We start from the raw sequence: 17,491 nt of genomic DNA, 5'->3' as shown, positions 1-17,491 counted from the left end.
ATTCGAATTCTGAAACCCGAATCTCCCTCCCTATTGACAACAGAACCCCACTTTTTATATTAAAAAAAATTGAAAACAAAGAAAATTACCCCTAAGAATTCCAACATTCCAGAAATCAAAACAAAATTAATTGTCACATAAATAGCAAACCTCCAATAATTAACTTGTTAATTTAATCTTACTACCCAAACCCCCTTTTTCTTTAGGATTTGATAGGATTGATTTCTTGAGCAATAACAATTGTGATTTAAGCAATTAAGGAGGTGTTTAGTATCCTATCCAAATAGGGAATTCAAAAACTTTGATTATTTTAAAAAACAAGGAATTCTCAAATTCATTTTTTAAGATTCAAAAACTTGTTTGTTATACAACTTGAAAACTGTTTTTAATCTTTAAAATTTGAAAACTTGTTCGGTTGAATTCTTGAATTTTTTTTTTTCATTTTTGTTGAATTAAAGTATTGATAAACATTTTTTTATATTTTTTATACGATTGATAAAAACTATTGAAATTATATTAAACATACTAATTTTAAAATCTGCATTTTAATACCATACATATATGATCGTTAAGCTCAATTGATCTTCAAGTCTTAAATAATACATATTAAATTAAATAAATTATAAGACTAATGATCCTAAATAACTCTGGCTATATAATATCTAGCATCACTAATTTCATTAGCATTATCCTCGTTCAAATGAGTGTGTTCCCTACTTGATTCGCCCCAAAGCTTTCTTCATCTACCACATCAAGATTATGCGAATTGTATAAAATTTCATTAGGTCCCCAATAATGTCACTTCGTATCTGTATATAACCAAATTGCAAGATAAATCTTCACAAGTCTCTAACTAAAACAACATTAAAAAAATTTCCATGAGATAACTGAGATGCAAAATTGCCACCACACGCTACAATCTACGAATAAATGGATGCTAAAAAAGTATTCGATTTTGTTTTCCTTCACATCAAAGTTGGGTTCTCACCCTTAGGTGGCACGACGTTATGTGGCCCCAGATGACTGGAACCGTACGTGGCTTTAGCTCCATATATATAAGGCTCTCTTCCCCACAGAAAATGAACCACTAAACCAGTCGACACATTCGAACGAAAAAAAAAAAACAGTCGACACAAACAGCTACACCAGCAGTAATCCTCAGCCCACGTTTTCTATCTTCCTTCAGCTAGTTTTCCAGGCTGACCACGCGAACAGCTACCAGATCTTAGAAACCAAGCTGCTCTATATATACCACCAACTTTTCTTCATGGGTTCTATTGAAAGGTGACTTTTTTCAGTCTAAATCTTCAGCATATTACTTTCGTGGAGTTCCTTTTTGCACGTTCTGATATGGGTTTTTCTTGGTTTGGGTTGTCTTGTGGGTTTGTTGCTCTGTTTCCCCTGTTATTTTGTAGCTCGGGATCAGAGGTCGTCACCATTGATGTTCAAGCTGCCAAGGATCTGCTCAAGTCTGGCTATGGTTATGTGGATGTCAGGTAAAGGGCTCTCTTTTCCCCCAAAAAAATATATATATATTTTTTTCCTCAAATTAATGAACTTTATGAGAGACTGAGTTGTTTCAAACTTCCAATCGGGTTTCTTTTTCATTAAAAGGAAATATTAGTTGAGTTAATGTTGTTTGTGATAGGACGGTGGAGGAGTACAAGAAAGGGCATGTGGATGCAGAGAAGATTTTAAACATACCTTACCTGTTCAATACACCTGAAGGTGGCTGTAACTTTTATTAGTAGATTAGCTTCTTTTTTTTTTTTTTTTTAACTAAGTTTCAATTTCTGTGTTTACTTTGAAATTGATGAAATTTCATTGTGGTTTTGGCCTTCAGGGAGGGTAAAAAATCCCCAATTTTTGCAGGAGGTTTCATCTGCTTGCAACAAAGAGGACCTTCTTGTTGTGGTAAGCTAGTAGCTTTTGGAGCAAACTACATCAATTTCTTCTGGTGTCTGACTGTGAGATTATATATTTACAGGGTTGTCAAAGTGGGGTCCGATCTCTTTCTGCAACTGCTGATCTTCGGACTGCTGTAAGTACACTTGTATTTCACCCAAATTTACAAGTTCTTGCTCTTTTTCATGCCATGTTGAAGAAAGCAATCAAAATTCAAAACAGCCTATAAATATTTTGCTATGATCATTTATGTTCTTTCCTTTTCCTCTAGTTTTTAGAAGCTGTAAATGAAATGACAGGGTTTCAAGCAAGTGAACAACATGGGAGGAGGCTATCGTGCTTGGTTAGAGCATCATTTTCCTGTTACTAAGCCAGAGGATGCTGGCAAAAAAAATCAAGAAGTTGACCAACGAAAGAAGGCAGAAGATGAGCTCTAATTTTTTACCTAGTCTTCTCTTCCATAGTTAAGAAAATCTGAACGAGAACGTAATAAATATGTCCAGGTGTAGCGAGAGTAATCATCTACAAATAAAACATAATATAAAGCACCTCCCATGGAGGAAATTGGAGCTTTACCCCAAATATCAGAGTGCACAAGGTCAAAGGGAGCGGAAGAAGATGTTCTATGTATATAATAGTATATACTTTGATTAGAAATCAAATTATGTACCTTGATGAACGTCTAAGATGAATTTATCATAAAGAAGGGGAATTATGTCGTTGTTATGATTACTTAAATATTACCTCTATTGCAAATGAGTTCTAGTCAAGTGAAAAAGAGTAAACCCCTACCTCACAAGATGGGTTTCCCATCATTTCTATAAAGAACAAAGAAAACTTCCATACAAGTGTATATCAGTAAGAGTACAACTCTCGTCTCGAACCAACCAAATATTAGTCTAAGGGTAAATTACTCAAATAGTCCTTAAATTGATACTCGATTTATATTTTGGTCACTCAATTAAATTATTTGTTCAAATGGTCTATCAACTATATATTATTCGCTCCATTGGTCCTACCGTTACATTCTATCAATATTTCCGTTAAATATGAGGGCAAATTGGTTATTATTTACCACAAAATTAGGTTAAATCTAACAGAAAATTAGACGGTAGGAACATTTGATGGACCATTTGAACGAATAATTTAGTTGATGGACCAAAATATAAATCAGATATAAGTTTGAGGATCATTTGAGTAATTTACCCTTAATCTAATGGCTCGAACCAACTAAATATTAGTCTAATATCTGGAGATGGAAACATTAAACCCAAATAATTTGAATTTATTTATCATCAAAAGGAAAAAAGAAATAAAATGACCAAACATTTAAAATGTTAAAACCAATTATCTAAGTTGGACAAGTATGCAAACATTCTTCAAACTCCAACAGTTAATGGTTTTGAAATACCATCTCATATGTATTTCTAATTAAATTCACATGGATCCCTGCAAGTTTTGGTCACTTTTAGGGTCAATTTGGCATTGCTGCAGTGTGAAAATAATCGCTGACATATTTATTGTGAGAGATATCAATTGTGAGAGAAAGTAGTTTGGCGTTTAATAATTTTTTTTGTTACAAGTGTTGTTTGTACAATAATCAGTTTCTAAGTGTTTGGTAATTTTTTTGTGAAAGTGTTATGAGCTGTATATAATGACTAAAGATGGCATTATGTTGAAATGACTTTTCTATTTAAGTGTTTGGTAAAAGGAAAAGCACTTTCATTTTATTTCATATAATTTTTTTTGTATTAAATATGTTTCCATCACACCCTCAAAAATATTTTAATTATAAAATAATATAAGTATTCCATTAAAAATAAATATATTATCAATAATATGGTCATAACAAAAATTAAACAAGCAATCATATACATTTCTAAGTAGATGAACTCATTAAACTTGCGACTCTCAATGTCTTCATTTCTTGTGTTACAGGACTATCTTCTTGTTATGCATCAACATCTCTCTCAATCTTTTCACCTTGAATACCATTTAGGTCATCTTCACTTTCATCAAAATGACAATCACCTTTGACATGTCTTCTTGTGTAGTTATGAAGTGTCATGGTTGCAATAACTATATTTTTACTTGTTTTGCAAAAGGATAACTAGGCATGTCTCGTAAAATATTTCATCTTTGTTTCCATACTCCAAAAGTGCGTTCAATAACACTTCTAAGGAAAGCTTGATTGAATATCTCTTTATGACCCATCGGTTGAACAACCCTACGAAAATAAGGAATATGGTATCTTTCACCTTTAGATGTTTATCTAATCTGAACATTGCATGGATGTTCATCTATCTCAAATGCAAGGATATGTAACATTTAACTGACTGCATACAATCCGATTAAAGGATTAGAAAGTCACACTGTAAAAACCATGGATTAGAAAACAAGGCTAATAGGACAGGTTATGTTCTAATATGTTGTTGAATAATTATAAAGTAACATCTTCATCAATGGTTTAAACTAGCAAAAAGATAAAATTAAGGGACATAGAACTAACAAACAAATATATATATATATATATATATTCTAACATTAGTTCATTGCAGTATTCAACGGTACTGTGTAAATGATATTCCTTGTTGTATGCTAGTAGAACTATGAATACAGCTTTGTTGATAAAAATTAAAGAGGAAATTTTCATACTATGAAATATGCAGAAAATTTTTAGAATCACAATCTTCAATTATTCAAGAAACAGACCCTATCACATAATTAAAGTAAAAATTGTGTAAAGCACATTGTCAAAAGAAATCTTGCCATAAACTATAATAAAGTCTAAATTTATTTCATTAGGGAATAATCATAAAAGGTTTTTGCTTTTGGCGTGAATCATTAAAGTTAGTACAAAAAATAGACCATTTAGAAACTTTTGGTATACAAGAAAATAATCAATCTTCCTTTTTTTTTTTTTGGAAGAATAAATAATAAAGGGCACAACAATGTCATATCTAACTAAGCATTCGAATAAGAAGCATAATTTGACAAGTAAATGTATTCCAATAATAAAAGTTCCCAAAACAGTGTCCGCATTTTGAAAATTCTAGAATGAACATCTTTTTTTATTTTAACAATGGAATGACCAACAAGCAAAACAAATGTAACATTAAATAGAAATGCACAAACAAGTTTCCACATGTACCAAGCAAGTACCCTTTAATGAATACCAATTAGGAAAGATTACTATCTATTTTTATGTTTGTAATCACAACTTGAGATAGATCAAATTTACACATTATAATATGAAACTAAGAAAGAGGTAGGGACAGAGACATATCTAACATTAACTAGAAGTACACAATCTGGGCATATTTACTCATTTGGAAAGGGAATGAGATGAATGAGATTCATTCCCATTCATGATCACTCATTTGTTTACTTGCATGTTGGGAATGAAAAGTGATGCAAGGTCCACATGTAATCATGACTTTTGTTTGTACCATATATGACCCCCTACTCACGTCTTGACACGTGGAATGTAAACAAGGCCCAGACTAGCTCAAGGAGTCATGCCGAAAGGTCGATCGACATACTCCACCGATTCGCATACAGTTAAAACGGCAAAGCACCTACAACTGGCACCCACACCAACCTTCGGTACACAATGCTAAGCGACTAGTCAGCACATCCGCAGATTCGATAGATCACCTTGGAACTCCTACCAGAACTTGTCAGAGCACGTGTCGACCGCCGAAGACACTCCTACGAGTCCCACATCGAAACTAAGTACTAAGAGCATCACAAATACTCTATATAAATAGAGCCCTTTGGCACAGCCAAAAGATAAGACTGTTTACTTGACTTGTGCTTTTACACCGTCAATAAAATTGCTCTTAGTCACTAACTTTGGCATCGGATGATCTTCGGCCGGCACCACACCGGTGTCTTAAGCTTCACATGCTATTTCTTTCTCCAGGCAAAATTCCAGTATTGCACCTTGAGGGAAAACATCACAGACCGAAGACTATTCATGTTTATCTCAATTCCTGATTAGTAAATATGTCATCAAGTAATTTTATATTCCCCCCAAAGTCGGCTTCAATTTGATTTGAAATTTTTTTTTTTGGTCATATCGGCTTCAATTTGATTGAAAAAATAATATGATGCACAACAAGTGAATATCAGGATCAGTACAATGCATATTCAGTAAGTAACCATGAGCTTAAATGTTGGAAGAAATTTAGTAACAATAGTTCTCTAACCCTCACAAGCTCTCTCTTTACCACTTGTTCAAAACAAAAATAAAAAACTTAGCTTTGCCCCTTTCACTTTTCAAGTCACTGCTAGCTGCAAAAGTTTGATCAGTCACACAAATGAAACAAAGCCCTCAAGACTCAACCCACTTAGGCACTTAGAACAGAATCAATAGAAAACAGTCCTAAAGACCTCTCAGTACAGCAATATCAGCCATATATTTACATTAAATTGCACAAAGGCTATATGCAGCATGAATTCAAACTCAACCAACATAACCACACAGATAAAAAAAAAATACAAAGCAGTTTCAGATTTTTTTAAATTAAGTAAAAACTGATTGTAAAGCACTTCTTGCATCAAATCTGAAATTCATTTTGCGCATATATATTCCATCGATCACAATAATTGGACTTCAAAAAATTTCAAAAAATCACTTATGGCCCTAAGCAATGCCAAACAGATAGTTAATAGTTTCATTGATTATTCAACCTACACTGCCTCCTTGACTTCAATTATAGAATCCATGACATCGCCTTCCATAACAATATGCAGACTGCTCAACCACCATGGTTGATAACTAATTATGGTCCCAAATTTGTCATAACAAGTCTCCTTCATTTATTTATTTTTTTATATAAATAAATGTGACATCTATTTTATTTATACAAATAAATGTGACATCTATTTTATTTATATAAATAAATGTGACATCTTAATCTATTTATATAAATAAATGTGCCATACGAAACGGTCGGCATGAAAGACAGAGACACGTTCAAATTCCCAGAGATGCTGCTGGTCAAAAGACAACTGCAAAAGCAAAACATGCAAATTGAGATGTCAGTTTGGTGGGACCCATTTTAGGGTCATCGTGCTGAAGGGGTCTGTGACTTTGTGACATCCATGCATGTTTCTTAAATATTTCTGATGGTACAGTCTCGGTTTTAGGCACAGAGAACCCCCACAAAACCAGCAACCCACCACCTACTTGGAGCCATTAATGTTGAGAGTGTTTGTCCCACATTGAAATGTTAAGGGACCTAGCCTGGGTTTATAAGGAGTTGGGCTACTCCTCATGGCCAATTGGTAATGTTAAGGGACCTGCTGGGTTTATAAGGAGTTGGGCTACTCCCCTCATTGCCAATTGCTTTTGGGGTGAACCTCAACTTTCTTCAATTAATGGCCTACACTGAGCTAGCTCTACCTTAGAATCAACCATTGTAACCACTAGCCAAAAGGAAAATCAGAAGCAGAACTTGTCCTGGGCTTCTTGTGTTTTTTGTATCAGAGAAATGGAGGAGAGGGAAGGAAGATCCTTGGCTGAAACCCCAACATGGACAGTTGCTTCTGTAATCACTTTCATGGTTCTTTTTGGGTTCTTTTTCAATGGATCTTTGGAACGGTTTGGAAAGGTACACATTACAATCAGCAGTGTCTCCACTTTGATCTTCAAATCTTCATTGTTTGATATTGTTTTGGTGGTCATTAACTTTCCTCTTATCTTATGCATCTTCTTTTGGTAGTGGTTGGATAAGACGAAAAGGAAGTCTCTATTTGCTGCTTTGGATAAGATCAAAGAAGGTAATTAATTAAGGGATTGGGTTTCTGGAGATGTATGTTTTCGCTTCATTTGTTCTTTTGTTCAGAGGATTTCATTTTTTCGTCTTTGATATTCTTCAAGCAGAGCTCATGCTTTTTGGGGTTATGTCATTGTTGATGGGTCACTGGATATTTATTGTGGCCAAGATTTGTGTTAAATCATCTCTCTTGAGCAGCAAATTCTTTCCATGTGCATTGGAGAGTGACTTACATTCAGTTGAACATGTACTCGTTTCAAGTTCAAATTATTTGAATAAGTCGGTTTCGAAGATGCAGGTGAAGGCTGGTTCTCATGACTATTGTCCTGAGGTAAGTTTGCTTGCTCATGTTTAGAGATCAGATGTTAGCTATTATTGATGCATAAGCCAATAATAAAACTTGATTGTCTAATACAAATTTCCGTTCCTTTGGAAATTTTGATGATAGAAGTATGATTCTGTCACATGTGACAACAATCGCTTGTTAGTCTGTGCGACTAACAAAGACAATATGTTAATCAGGGTCATGAATCCTTTGCTTCTAAAGAAAGTCTCGAACAGCTTCATCGTTTGATGTTTGTGCTTGGTGTCACACATGTTTCTTACAGCTTTGTTGCAATTGTCCTGGCCATGATCAAGGTAAATATATTTTGTCCCCAATCAAAGTTCTCTAATGCTCTGCGGTGTCCAATGTACAAAAAACTAAGTTCCTGTTCCAAGTTCAAGCAGATTTATAGCTGGAGAGTATGGGAAAATGAAGCCAAAGCTTTGGCAGTTCACTCCTTACAAGGTGCAAAATTGTTGGTATGAGTCACTCATGAGTGACTTTAGATGCCTTAGAAATTGTAGTTGTCATGCATGCCTTATCATTTTTAAATTTTCTGTATCCAGATACCCCACTAGCTGAACCAAGTATTCAGAGAATAAGGAGATTGTCTACTTTCATTTTTCATCATACATCCCATCCATGGAGCCAGCACAGAGCTCTTGTTTGGCTGGTATTCTCACTTCCTTTTTATTTTATTTTATTTGGCCATAATTGTATGCTCGAAATCTAAATTATGTACTTCCACTATTTCTTAAACAGATACCAGCATAATTTAATCACATCTGATTCAGAGAAATAAGCCAATGTAGAACTTGAACTTCTTCTGGTTAACTCCACCTGCTAAAATAAAATTTGTGCTTCTTGTTGTAATGATTTATGAGGAGAACTAAATTTACAGAAAGAAAGGGAAGATAAGAGGGCCTGAGGTTGCATATTGGATGCTATCTATGCTACAATATTGCTGAAATGAAAACTAACCAGCCCTTCATTTAGACTTAAGACAATCAAATCAATTGATGTCATTCTGCTCAGCTTCTTACAAAATTTGCTGGTCCTATGTTTGCTGCACTTTCTCAGCACTTTTATCTCTCAGAGTTGCTTTATCTGCTGTAATGGTTTTATTTACCGTCAACTTTGTTCACCCCAATTTGCAGCTTTGTTTCACCCGCCAGTTCTGGAGTTCTATAAACCGGTCTGATTACATGGCTTTGCGCTTTGGCTTCATCACTGTATGTTTCTTCTAGTACCTCTTTTTTTCTCTTTGGACATTTTAACTTTTCAAGGAGATCTGAGATCTACTATTTATTTTTCTTTCCGGAGTCCGATTATAGTAGAAAAGTTGGCTTTACTGCGACATCTGGATTCTAAGTTTTGTATGATTAGATATGTTTGCAAAAAGTAAGTCATATTAGGTTCTTATTTGTTTCCATCTTATTTAGTCATTCACAGTGCAAAAGAATGTGGCAGTAAAGATCATGGGGCTAGCTTTGCATTGCTGACTCTGCTGTGTTTCCCCTCCTTAATGTAGACTCATCAACTTCCTTTGTCATATGATTTCCACAATTATATGATTCGGAGCATGGAGGAAGAATTTCGAGATATTGTTGGCATCAGGTATTACGTTAAGTGTAAAAAGTTGATTTCTATGATGAACCTTTCTAGTTTATTCCTAGAGGCTTTAGTGAACTTTTGGATTGCTTTTACATTATTAACATTGTTATATTATTTGGGATGCTTTTGCAGTTTACCTCTCTGGATATACACCATATGTTGCACTATTCTAGACTTTCATGGTAATTTTCTGTTAGTGCCAAAATTTTAATTTTATGCGTGAAAATTCCTGGAAAATTTAATCTTACAGCATCAATTGTTGTTTCTACCATTCAGGAAGCCACATTTACTTCTGGCTTTCCTTCCTTCCAGCCATAGTAAGCCATCCATGTTCTCAATCTCCTTGAGCTTCTCCGAGTTCATCATCTTCCGAAGTCACACTCACACTACATAATTAAATTATTTCTTGACTTGCACATCAGTTGATCCTGCTTATCGGGACGAAACTGCATCGAGTGGTGGTAAATTTGGCTGTTGAAATCACGGAAGAAAGTCCATATATGGAAAATCAACAGTTTAAGCTAAGAGATGAGCTCTTTTGGTTTAAGAAGCCCTGGCTTCTTTTACGTTTAATACAACTGATATCCTTCCAGGTGAGAATCACTACCACTAACACTAACAATCCATTTTGTAATTTAAATTCTGTTTTTCAACTGTCCTTATCTTTTGTTGGCATTTGTTTTTCAGAATGCCCTTGAGATGGCAAATTTTATCTGGTCTCTGGTATGGACTTCATGACTTGTTCAGAAAGAAATCGATGCCTGCATAAAAGAATAGCTACCTCATTTTTTAGATAGGCAACTTTAGTTATGATGCTTGTTTCAACTTCTTTGTTTTCAGTGGGAAATTAAGGAACCTTCATGCTTCATGGACAACAATACTTTCCTTGTGATTCGCTTGACATTTGGGTATTTACCTTACATTGTTGGTCTATTCTCTAGCAACTTAAGTTTGTCAGGTCTATTGGCTATCTTACATTCACGTCAAGTGCGATTCAAAGATATAAAAAATCTGATGACTTTATTTTTATTTTTTATATAATTGCAGGGTTGTCACCCAATTCTGGTGTAGCTTCATTACATTCCCACTCTATGTCATCATCACACAGGTCTGGTTTCTTAATTTTCATCTCTCTTTAGTCCCTCTCTTTGTCTCTAATTGTTTTATGTGGCTGAAGATGGGAGCGAGGTTCAAGAAATCTGTAGTTTCCGAAAATGTGAGAAAATCGCTATCTGTATGGAAGAGGAGGGTGAAGGCCAAACAAAGCACTTCATCTAGTACTGCTGCACTCTTGAGAACCTCAACATCCTCAGATTCTATAGTGGATGAAATGCACAAAATCGATAGCTTTTCGTCAAACTCTTGGGAGAGAAGCTCCTTCAAGAAACAAAATATATCTTTCCGGCATCTGCAGGGCAATGTGATGCAGGGTGAAGATGAGAAGTTGGAATTTCCGCTGTGTGTTGGTCCAGTTTATGACAGTTGCAGTGATGACAAGAAGGTTGATTACCATAGTGACGATCATGACAGTAGTGATGTAAAATATGAATTGTGTCTCCTTCCATCATAAGCTTTTCTTGGAGCATATATCACTAGAGACTAGATTGTATACACTTTTGAGCTTAGTTATCTTCATTTAACGACTATTTTATATGATACATATGGTTAGTAAGATTAGAAGATTAGAAGATGTTCTTTTAAGATTAGAAGATGTTGAAAACCACATGCATAAATGTACCCTTAGTTGTTCTTTTAAGTAAGATTAGAAGATGTCGAATACCAAATGCATAAGCATACCCTTAATAAGGTCTCGATGCAATTAGTAGTGAATCATTCACTTTTAACTTGTAGCTTATTGTGGTACTCTTCACATGTGAGATTATGCCTACCCATACTCAGATCCATGGCTTGTATACAACCCCGACACGTACCTACTCCTCTATACTATACTAATAATTTCTCCCTAGATTGATTTGGCTAGTGACCCTTTTGCTTCATATTATAACCAAAGAATTTTATAGCTCCTCTGCCGTACATGAACTTTAATTTGTGCAAAATTCATTGATTCACTCTTTCATCGAGTACAAAGTTTTAGAATGAGCCTCGTAATAACATGTATTTTTTTTAATATAAGCGATATTGAAAAATGAGGGATTTAACTTAGAAACTCGAATTCGGGAGTAAGTGCTCTCAAGGGCTTAGTAACATATCCCGTCTCCGTCTGGACCAAAACAATATTAGTAAAAAAAAAAGAGTACTGGGTGTCTGAAGACTACTGTTGGGTGTTAATAGAACCCCACCCTCTTGCAACATTAGCCTGGCTTGTATTTTGATAGGTCCAACAAAGTACATGATTGGACATAAATGGGCTTGGGCTCTATCATAGGCCTTTGGGTCTAGACCAAGGTTTGAGACCTGACGTGGCAAAAAATCATTGGTTCAGTTTTTGGTACAGCTTTTACTCGGTACCCTGGCGGCACCTGATGATCACAAATCCAACTTATAATTAGCACACAGCAGCAGCCTCCTCTGCAAGTAAAGTATACCTCAGTTTTTGTATTTTTCTTTCTCCTCACGAAGCACATCAATCTCTCCCGATCTTTCTTGTCTCTTCGCAATCTTCAACTATGGTGCTCGAGGTAAAAATCCAGACCCTAATTGCACATAAACTTCCTCGCTTTCCTTACTGAAATTCCCCAAATTCTTCGTCCATCTCGCAAATTAGGGTTTAAATTTCCGTTAGCTTTTTTTCGTGCAATGGTTCATTTTTGTTTTTCTCCCCAGGCGACAATGATATGCATTGATAATTCGGAATGGATGCGAAATGGTGATTATGCTCCTTCGAGGTTTCATGCTCAGGCCGATGCTGTCAATCTGATTTGTGGAGCTAAAACCCAGGTATTTTTAAAGGTGTACTCTTATTTGTTATGTTATTTCTTGTTTGGTTGTTGGTGAAGTCCGCGTAAGTTAGGAAAACCTCGCATGTCATATCTGGTTGAGCTTAGCGTAACTTTTGCATTATTTGATCATCCAAGATATTTTACTCAGTATTTCTTCATTGAAATGATATACTTTTGGAGATTTGATTTTCATTTTATGGTTTTGGATAATGTTTTAGATTGTTATTTGATTGTGTTGTGGGCGTGTAGAGGGGAGAGAGCAGTTGTTTGTGGTTGGGTTTCGGTTGTTGCTTCGGATATAAGATCATAATGGTTGCTTATGGTTTGTAATTTAAAGTAAATTCATTTTTTTTCCCGGTATGCAGTCTAATCCAGAGAATACAGTAGGAGTTCTCACCATGGCAGGGAAAGGTGTTCGCGTTTTGGTCACTCCTACTAGTGATCTTGGCAAGATTCTGGCATGCATGCATGGTCAGTTCATGTACTTGCTTTTTTCTTTTATATCCAACAAACAAGCAAACACATAAGTTGTAGTGTTATTGAAGTTTATTATTTTTCAATTTGATGGAAGTATTCAACTCCTTGTAATGATTTTGTTGTCAATATTGGCACTTTCTCTAATACCAGAACTTCCTGAAGAAAAAAGAGTTTTTCTGTTATGTGTGAACTAATTTAAGTAAGTTGTGGAAGTAGGATTTATTGTTTACAGACAGAAATAGCTTTGGTTTTAGATGCATTGAATAATTCAATAAATTAAGGAAGTATGGCTGGAAATAATTATATTCTGATATAGCTTGAAGTCTTTGTGGCTGAAGGAGGTCAGTAGATGCACCAAGTGCAGTGCAGTCATATTTTTCTTATTGCTGCCTTTGTTCCAAGAATTTGGTGTTTCAGTATCTTTCTTGTTTCCAGAGGTTCTGGTACTTGGTATTAGCTTGCCAATATGCGTATCTGTGATCTCTTCACATGAGCAAGATTTTAGCATGTTTTGATGCACACAATGTTCAACCCAATAACCTTCTTTTAACAATGAGACACTACTACTTGAGAATCAACGCAAGGTTAATGGATTTATTAGTGTCTTTGTCAATTTATGCTTGACAGAACTTTGAAACAGTGAAGTAACTAAGAAAATAGCAACTATATGCAAATCTCTTCACAAAAGTGATAAGAATGTTGGTCTCAGGAAAGAAGTTGAAGTGTTTTATTGATCTTCATTTATTTTGCGCCTCTATTATCCAGCATTTCAGCGCAATTTTTTTTAATTTATTTTTTTATAGGTGAAGTGTGTTGAAACTTACAAGATAAAATAAACTAATGATCCTGAAAGTAGGACTAAACTATCTTTGTCAATGTTCTCATGTCCCTTGTTACTAGTTCTCATTCCCCTTGTTACTAACTCCTGCTTGTTGTGTATAATAGATTTCCTCATTGATATTTCTTCTCCTTTTGGAAATTTAGGTTTAGAAATAGGTGGTGAGATGAACCTGGCAGCTGGCATTCAGGTGGCTCAATTGGCCCTCAAACATCGCCAGAACAAGAAACAGCAACAAAGGATTATTGTGTTTGCTGGAAGGTTCATAATACCTCGTCATGCTTGTCTTTTAGTTTTATTATTTGCTAGTTCTTACATGTTAATAACTTTGACTTATGTGTTGTCAGTACTGTCAAACATGACAAAAAGTTTTTGGAGATAATCGGAAGGAGATTAAAGAAGAACAGTGTAGCTCTCGATATCGTCAATTTTGGTGAAGAAGATGAGGAGAAGTCAGAGAAGCTAGAAGCCCTGTTTAAGACTGTGAACAATAACGACACCAGCCACATTGTTCATGTTCCACCTGGTCCAAGTGCTCTTTCTGATGTACTTATAAGGTCAGTGTTTGGTTTGATTCCTCAATTTAGTATTTGATGTTTTAATTACTACAAATTGGGATAATATCTCTGACCTTTAACTTGCATTTCATATTACCGACCCGAGCTTTAAATCTTGCACTTTTTTTTATATGGAAGGAAAAAAAAAAAAAAAAACCTTAAGTGAAACTTAATCCCTTGAGTAAAAAAGTGTCTTTAGTTGGTTCAAATCTTTATTTTTGTGTATCTTTTTTTAAACAGAAGTGCTCATGTGAGTGGCACATCACAATTCTTAGTTATAGGCCACATTGGTCAAAAGTTAGGATTTGAACCAACCAAAACACCATTGTCATTTAAGGGGTTAAGCGCCAATTTTAAAGTTTAAAGACTAATATAGGATACAGAATACAATTGATGGAACATTAATGAAATTTACCCATTTTAGATGTATTGTATAACTTATATTTTTCCCTTCTCCTGTGGCAGTACACCCATCTTTACCGGGGATGGGGAAGGTGGGAGTGGTTTTGCGGCAGCAGCAGCAGCAGCTGCCGCTGGTGGTGTCTCTGGTTTTGATTTTGGTGTAGATCCAAACCTGGATCCTGAGCTTGCCCTTGCTCTTAGAGTTTCAATGGAAGAAGAGAGGGCCAGACAAGAAGCAGCTGCTAAAAAGGCTGCTGAGGATGCTTCCAAACAGGAAAAAGGAGGGGAAGCACAATCCAGCTCACAAGATGCAACTATGACTGAGCGTGCCAGTGCTGGAACGTCTGAAGCTGATAATAAGAGTAATGATTTCATGGTCAGTGTCATTTCTTTCGTTCTTTCGTTTCTTTTTCTTCTTTATTTTGTAAATAAGGAGTTGAGGGGTGGGTGTAGCATTACAAATAAAATATGTCCTCCATGCAGTTCGCTCTACCCATGAATTCTTGTTGATATATATATATATATATATATTTTATGTTTTAAATGCCTTTCGTTCTTGTGCTTTATCTTCGGTTTTGTCCTTAGCTCGATAGAAAACCAATGTGCGATGTAAACTGACCATATTTTTTACAACAGGATGATGAGAATGCTCTGCTACAACAGGCCCTTGCAATGTCGATGGATGAACCCGCTTCCAGCCATGAGATGCGAGATGCAGATATGTCTGAGGCAACTGGAGAGGATCCAGAGTTGGCTCTAGGTGAGTTCTTCTGGTCATTTGACCATACTTCATTCATCTATGGGTGGGTTGGTTGAATAACAACGTTAGTTGGTGGCAATTTTTCATTGGGAATGGGAAATAAATTTAAGGTGCTATTGTGAAAAATGCAAGCTTTGACCATTGTTAAGCACATGGTGCCTCAATTTGAGTCATTTCATTTCAGAAAATGTTATGTGAATTCACCTTGCTTATCATTTCGCTCTGATCATTTAATAATTGCCAGAAAGTCTGAAATTCTAAGCACATTATGGATAGAAGTTCTTTCTTGAATTCAATTTATATAGTACTCCTTGCTTATATATTCCAAAATTTACCACTGACAATATGACTGTTCTCTAAGTAGGTATTTGGCTTTAATTCCTAATATTTGGTGCTTGCAGCTCTTCAGTTGTCTGTGCAGGAGAGTGCAAAAGATTCTGGTAGCCAGAAAGATATGAGTAAACTATTGGCTGACCAATCTTTTGTGTCTTCCATCCTTGCCTCGGTATTCCTCCCCACCACCATTCCCCCCCCTCCTTCTTTTTTTCTTTTTTACTTCCCTTCTAAGCAGAAATGCAGCATAAAAGTATCTCCTTTAGTGAACTAATGACATGATATTTAAATGCTTCTGCAGCTTCCAGGGGTTGACCCAAATGATCCTTCAGTTAAAGATTTGCTTGCTTCCATGCAAAACCAGTCAGAGGTGAGATTATCAAACTTCTGATTATGATTTATGAATAGAAGAAAATAATTATAGGCAGTATATAGTAAGTTATCTAGGTCTTAAGTTACCTTGTTATTTAAGTTACTCTGTTACTCCGGCCAAAATAAATTCTAAAATGAATGCTCATTTAAGTTACTAGGCCATCCCTATCTCTAGGAACATTAATACGAGCAGTATTTTTATAAGCATTTTATCTGCGTTTGCAACTGAGCAGCACTCGGTATGCTTTAGTGTAATTTGTGGACCATTTATATTAGCTAGTGGCTTGACCATATACAGAGTTGCACCAATTACTCATGAGAACACTTTTTGCTGTGTTTCCAACTGAGCAGCGCTCGGTATGCTTTAATTAATTTGTGGACCAGTTATATTAGCTACTGGCTTGACCATATACAGACTTGCACCAATTACACATGATAACACTTTTCTCACTTGGAAAAAACCATGGATGCTTTATCTGCACTACCAAACATAATCATGGGTTAATGTGTAACAGAAATTTGACCTCATGCTCTTTATCCTGAAAGGAATTTCTTAGAATAACATGAAATTTTTTCTTGTGCGATTGAAATTTGAACTAACAGTTTGGCATGCATAGCAGTGGTATCTGATAAACATTTTAGTGGTACCAACCAATAGTGCCAGAGTATGAGCTCCATAATATTTTCTGATTAGGTTTTATTTATGTTGTCTTTTTAAGCCTGATCAGAAGAAGCATGAAGACAAAGCATCGAAAGAGGAGGAGAAATGATGCATATCCTGAGTCGTCTTTCAATGGCAGTTTCATTTGCTGAATACACCCAGTTCATGTCCGTTGCCAACTTGTGTTGGAAGATGCAATCTCTCCAAACACTAGTAGTGCTTATCTCTCTCTACTCTGGTTGTGACCTTTAAGCTTCTAGATTGACTTTTGGATCAATGTTTGTCCGGCAGGTCATAAAGCTCTGTTTTCGTACCAGTACATTGATCTTTATCATCTGCTTGAGAGGGCTTCTGATAAAAACGGACGGCTTTCTAGCAAAAACAATGTGCAACATTGAAATGTATCTCTGCATTGAATTTTATATGACATATTGTTACGTTACGTACGGCGACAGTTTTACTCTCCGTTTTTAGTTGTCAATGTGATTATTTTGGCCATGCCTGAATTTCCCTTGTCATTTTTCAGTCTTTGAATGGTAGCTGTTGGTCTCAGTTTTGCTGTCA

General features: G+C 35.5%; 3 protein-coding genes across 6 annotated transcripts; all 3 read left to right on the top strand.

Annotated features, from left to right (window-relative positions):
• The first annotated feature begins 1,073 nt into the window (after positions 1-1,073).
• Positions 1,074-2,643, top strand: STR18 (sulfurtransferase 18). 3 transcript variants are annotated; one of them, XM_089042841.1, is made up of 6 exons: positions 1,074-1,284; positions 1,416-1,496; positions 1,649-1,728; positions 1,844-1,914; positions 1,988-2,041; positions 2,177-2,643. In XM_089042841.1, the coding sequence occupies exons 1-6, from the start codon at positions 1,268-1,270 to the stop codon at positions 2,273-2,275; spliced, it is 402 nt and encodes a 133-aa protein (XP_088898967.1). In that variant the 5' UTR covers positions 1,074-1,267; the 3' UTR covers positions 2,276-2,643. The 3 variants fall into 3 exon arrangements, with proteins under 3 accessions (XP_088898967.1, XP_016651623.2, XP_016651621.2); XM_016796137.2 differs by having other exon boundaries at positions 1,075-1,284; positions 2,205-2,643; XM_016796135.2 differs by lacking the exon at positions 1,074-1,284 and having other exon boundaries at positions 1,336-1,496; positions 2,205-2,643.
• Positions 2,644-7,253: 4,610 nt separating this feature from the next.
• Positions 7,254-11,285, top strand: LOC103340219 (MLO-like protein 4). 2 transcript variants are annotated; one of them, XM_008243614.3, is made up of 15 exons: positions 7,254-7,523; positions 7,635-7,692; positions 7,796-8,019; positions 8,211-8,327; positions 8,418-8,478; positions 8,580-8,686; positions 9,171-9,245; positions 9,545-9,630; positions 9,760-9,809; positions 9,904-9,944; positions 10,050-10,220; positions 10,315-10,350; positions 10,468-10,535; positions 10,675-10,735; positions 10,805-11,285. In XM_008243614.3, the coding sequence occupies exons 1-15, from the start codon at positions 7,404-7,406 to the stop codon at positions 11,195-11,197; spliced, it is 1,668 nt and encodes a 555-aa protein (XP_008241836.2). In that variant the 5' UTR covers positions 7,254-7,403; the 3' UTR covers positions 11,198-11,285. The 2 variants fall into 2 exon arrangements, with proteins under 2 accessions (XP_008241836.2, XP_008241837.2); XM_008243615.3 differs by having other exon boundaries at positions 7,352-7,523; positions 7,987-8,019.
• Positions 11,286-12,111: 826 nt separating this feature from the next.
• On the top strand, positions 12,112-17,491 carry LOC103340220 (26S proteasome non-ATPase regulatory subunit 4 homolog). The gene is made up of 10 exons (XM_089043583.1): positions 12,112-12,266; positions 12,412-12,525; positions 12,893-12,998; positions 13,989-14,103; positions 14,190-14,399; positions 14,865-15,177; positions 15,438-15,561; positions 15,963-16,066; positions 16,196-16,264; positions 16,986-17,491. The coding sequence occupies exons 1-10, from the start codon at positions 12,255-12,257 to the stop codon at positions 17,034-17,036; spliced, it is 1,218 nt and encodes a 405-aa protein (XP_088899709.1). The 5' UTR covers positions 12,112-12,254; the 3' UTR covers positions 17,037-17,491.

The sequence above is a fragment of the Prunus mume genome, linkage group LG8 (genome assembly GCF_029339155.1).
Source record: "Prunus mume cultivar Tortuosa linkage group LG8, ASM2933915v1, whole genome shotgun sequence".
Taxonomy (NCBI): domain Eukaryota; kingdom Viridiplantae; phylum Streptophyta; class Magnoliopsida; order Rosales; family Rosaceae; genus Prunus; species Prunus mume.
The sequence above is the reverse complement of the archived record's forward strand: the minus strand, read 5'-3'. Positions and strand labels throughout refer to the sequence as shown.

Coding starts and splice junctions, on each gene's coding strand:
- STR18 (XM_016796135.2), top strand. CDS start 1,351: ATGGGTTTTTCTTGGTTTGGGTTGTCTTGTGGGTTTGTTGCTCTGTTT. Junction 1,497..1,648: donor TATGGTTATGTGGATGTCAG/GTAAAGGGCTCT, acceptor TGTTTGTGATAG/GACGGTGGAGGAGTACAAGA. Junction 2,042..2,204: donor CTGCTGATCTTCGGACTGCT/GTAAGTACACTT, acceptor ATGAAATGACAG/GGTTTCAAGCAAGTGAACAA.
- LOC103340219 (XM_008243614.3), top strand. CDS start 7,404: ATGGAGGAGAGGGAAGGAAGATCCTTGGCTGAAACCCCAACATGGACA. Junction 8,687..9,170: donor ACAGAGCTCTTGTTTGGCTG/GTATTCTCACTT, acceptor CCCAATTTGCAG/CTTTGTTTCACCCGCCAGTT. Junction 10,221..10,314: donor TACAACTGATATCCTTCCAG/GTGAGAATCACT, acceptor TTTGTTTTTCAG/AATGCCCTTGAGATGGCAAA.
- LOC103340220 (XM_089043583.1), top strand. Junction 15,562..15,962: donor GGATCCAGAGTTGGCTCTAG/GTGAGTTCTTCT, acceptor TGGTGCTTGCAG/CTCTTCAGTTGTCTGTGCAG. Junction 16,265..16,985: donor CCATGCAAAACCAGTCAGAG/GTGAGATTATCA, acceptor TGTCTTTTTAAG/CCTGATCAGAAGAAGCATGA.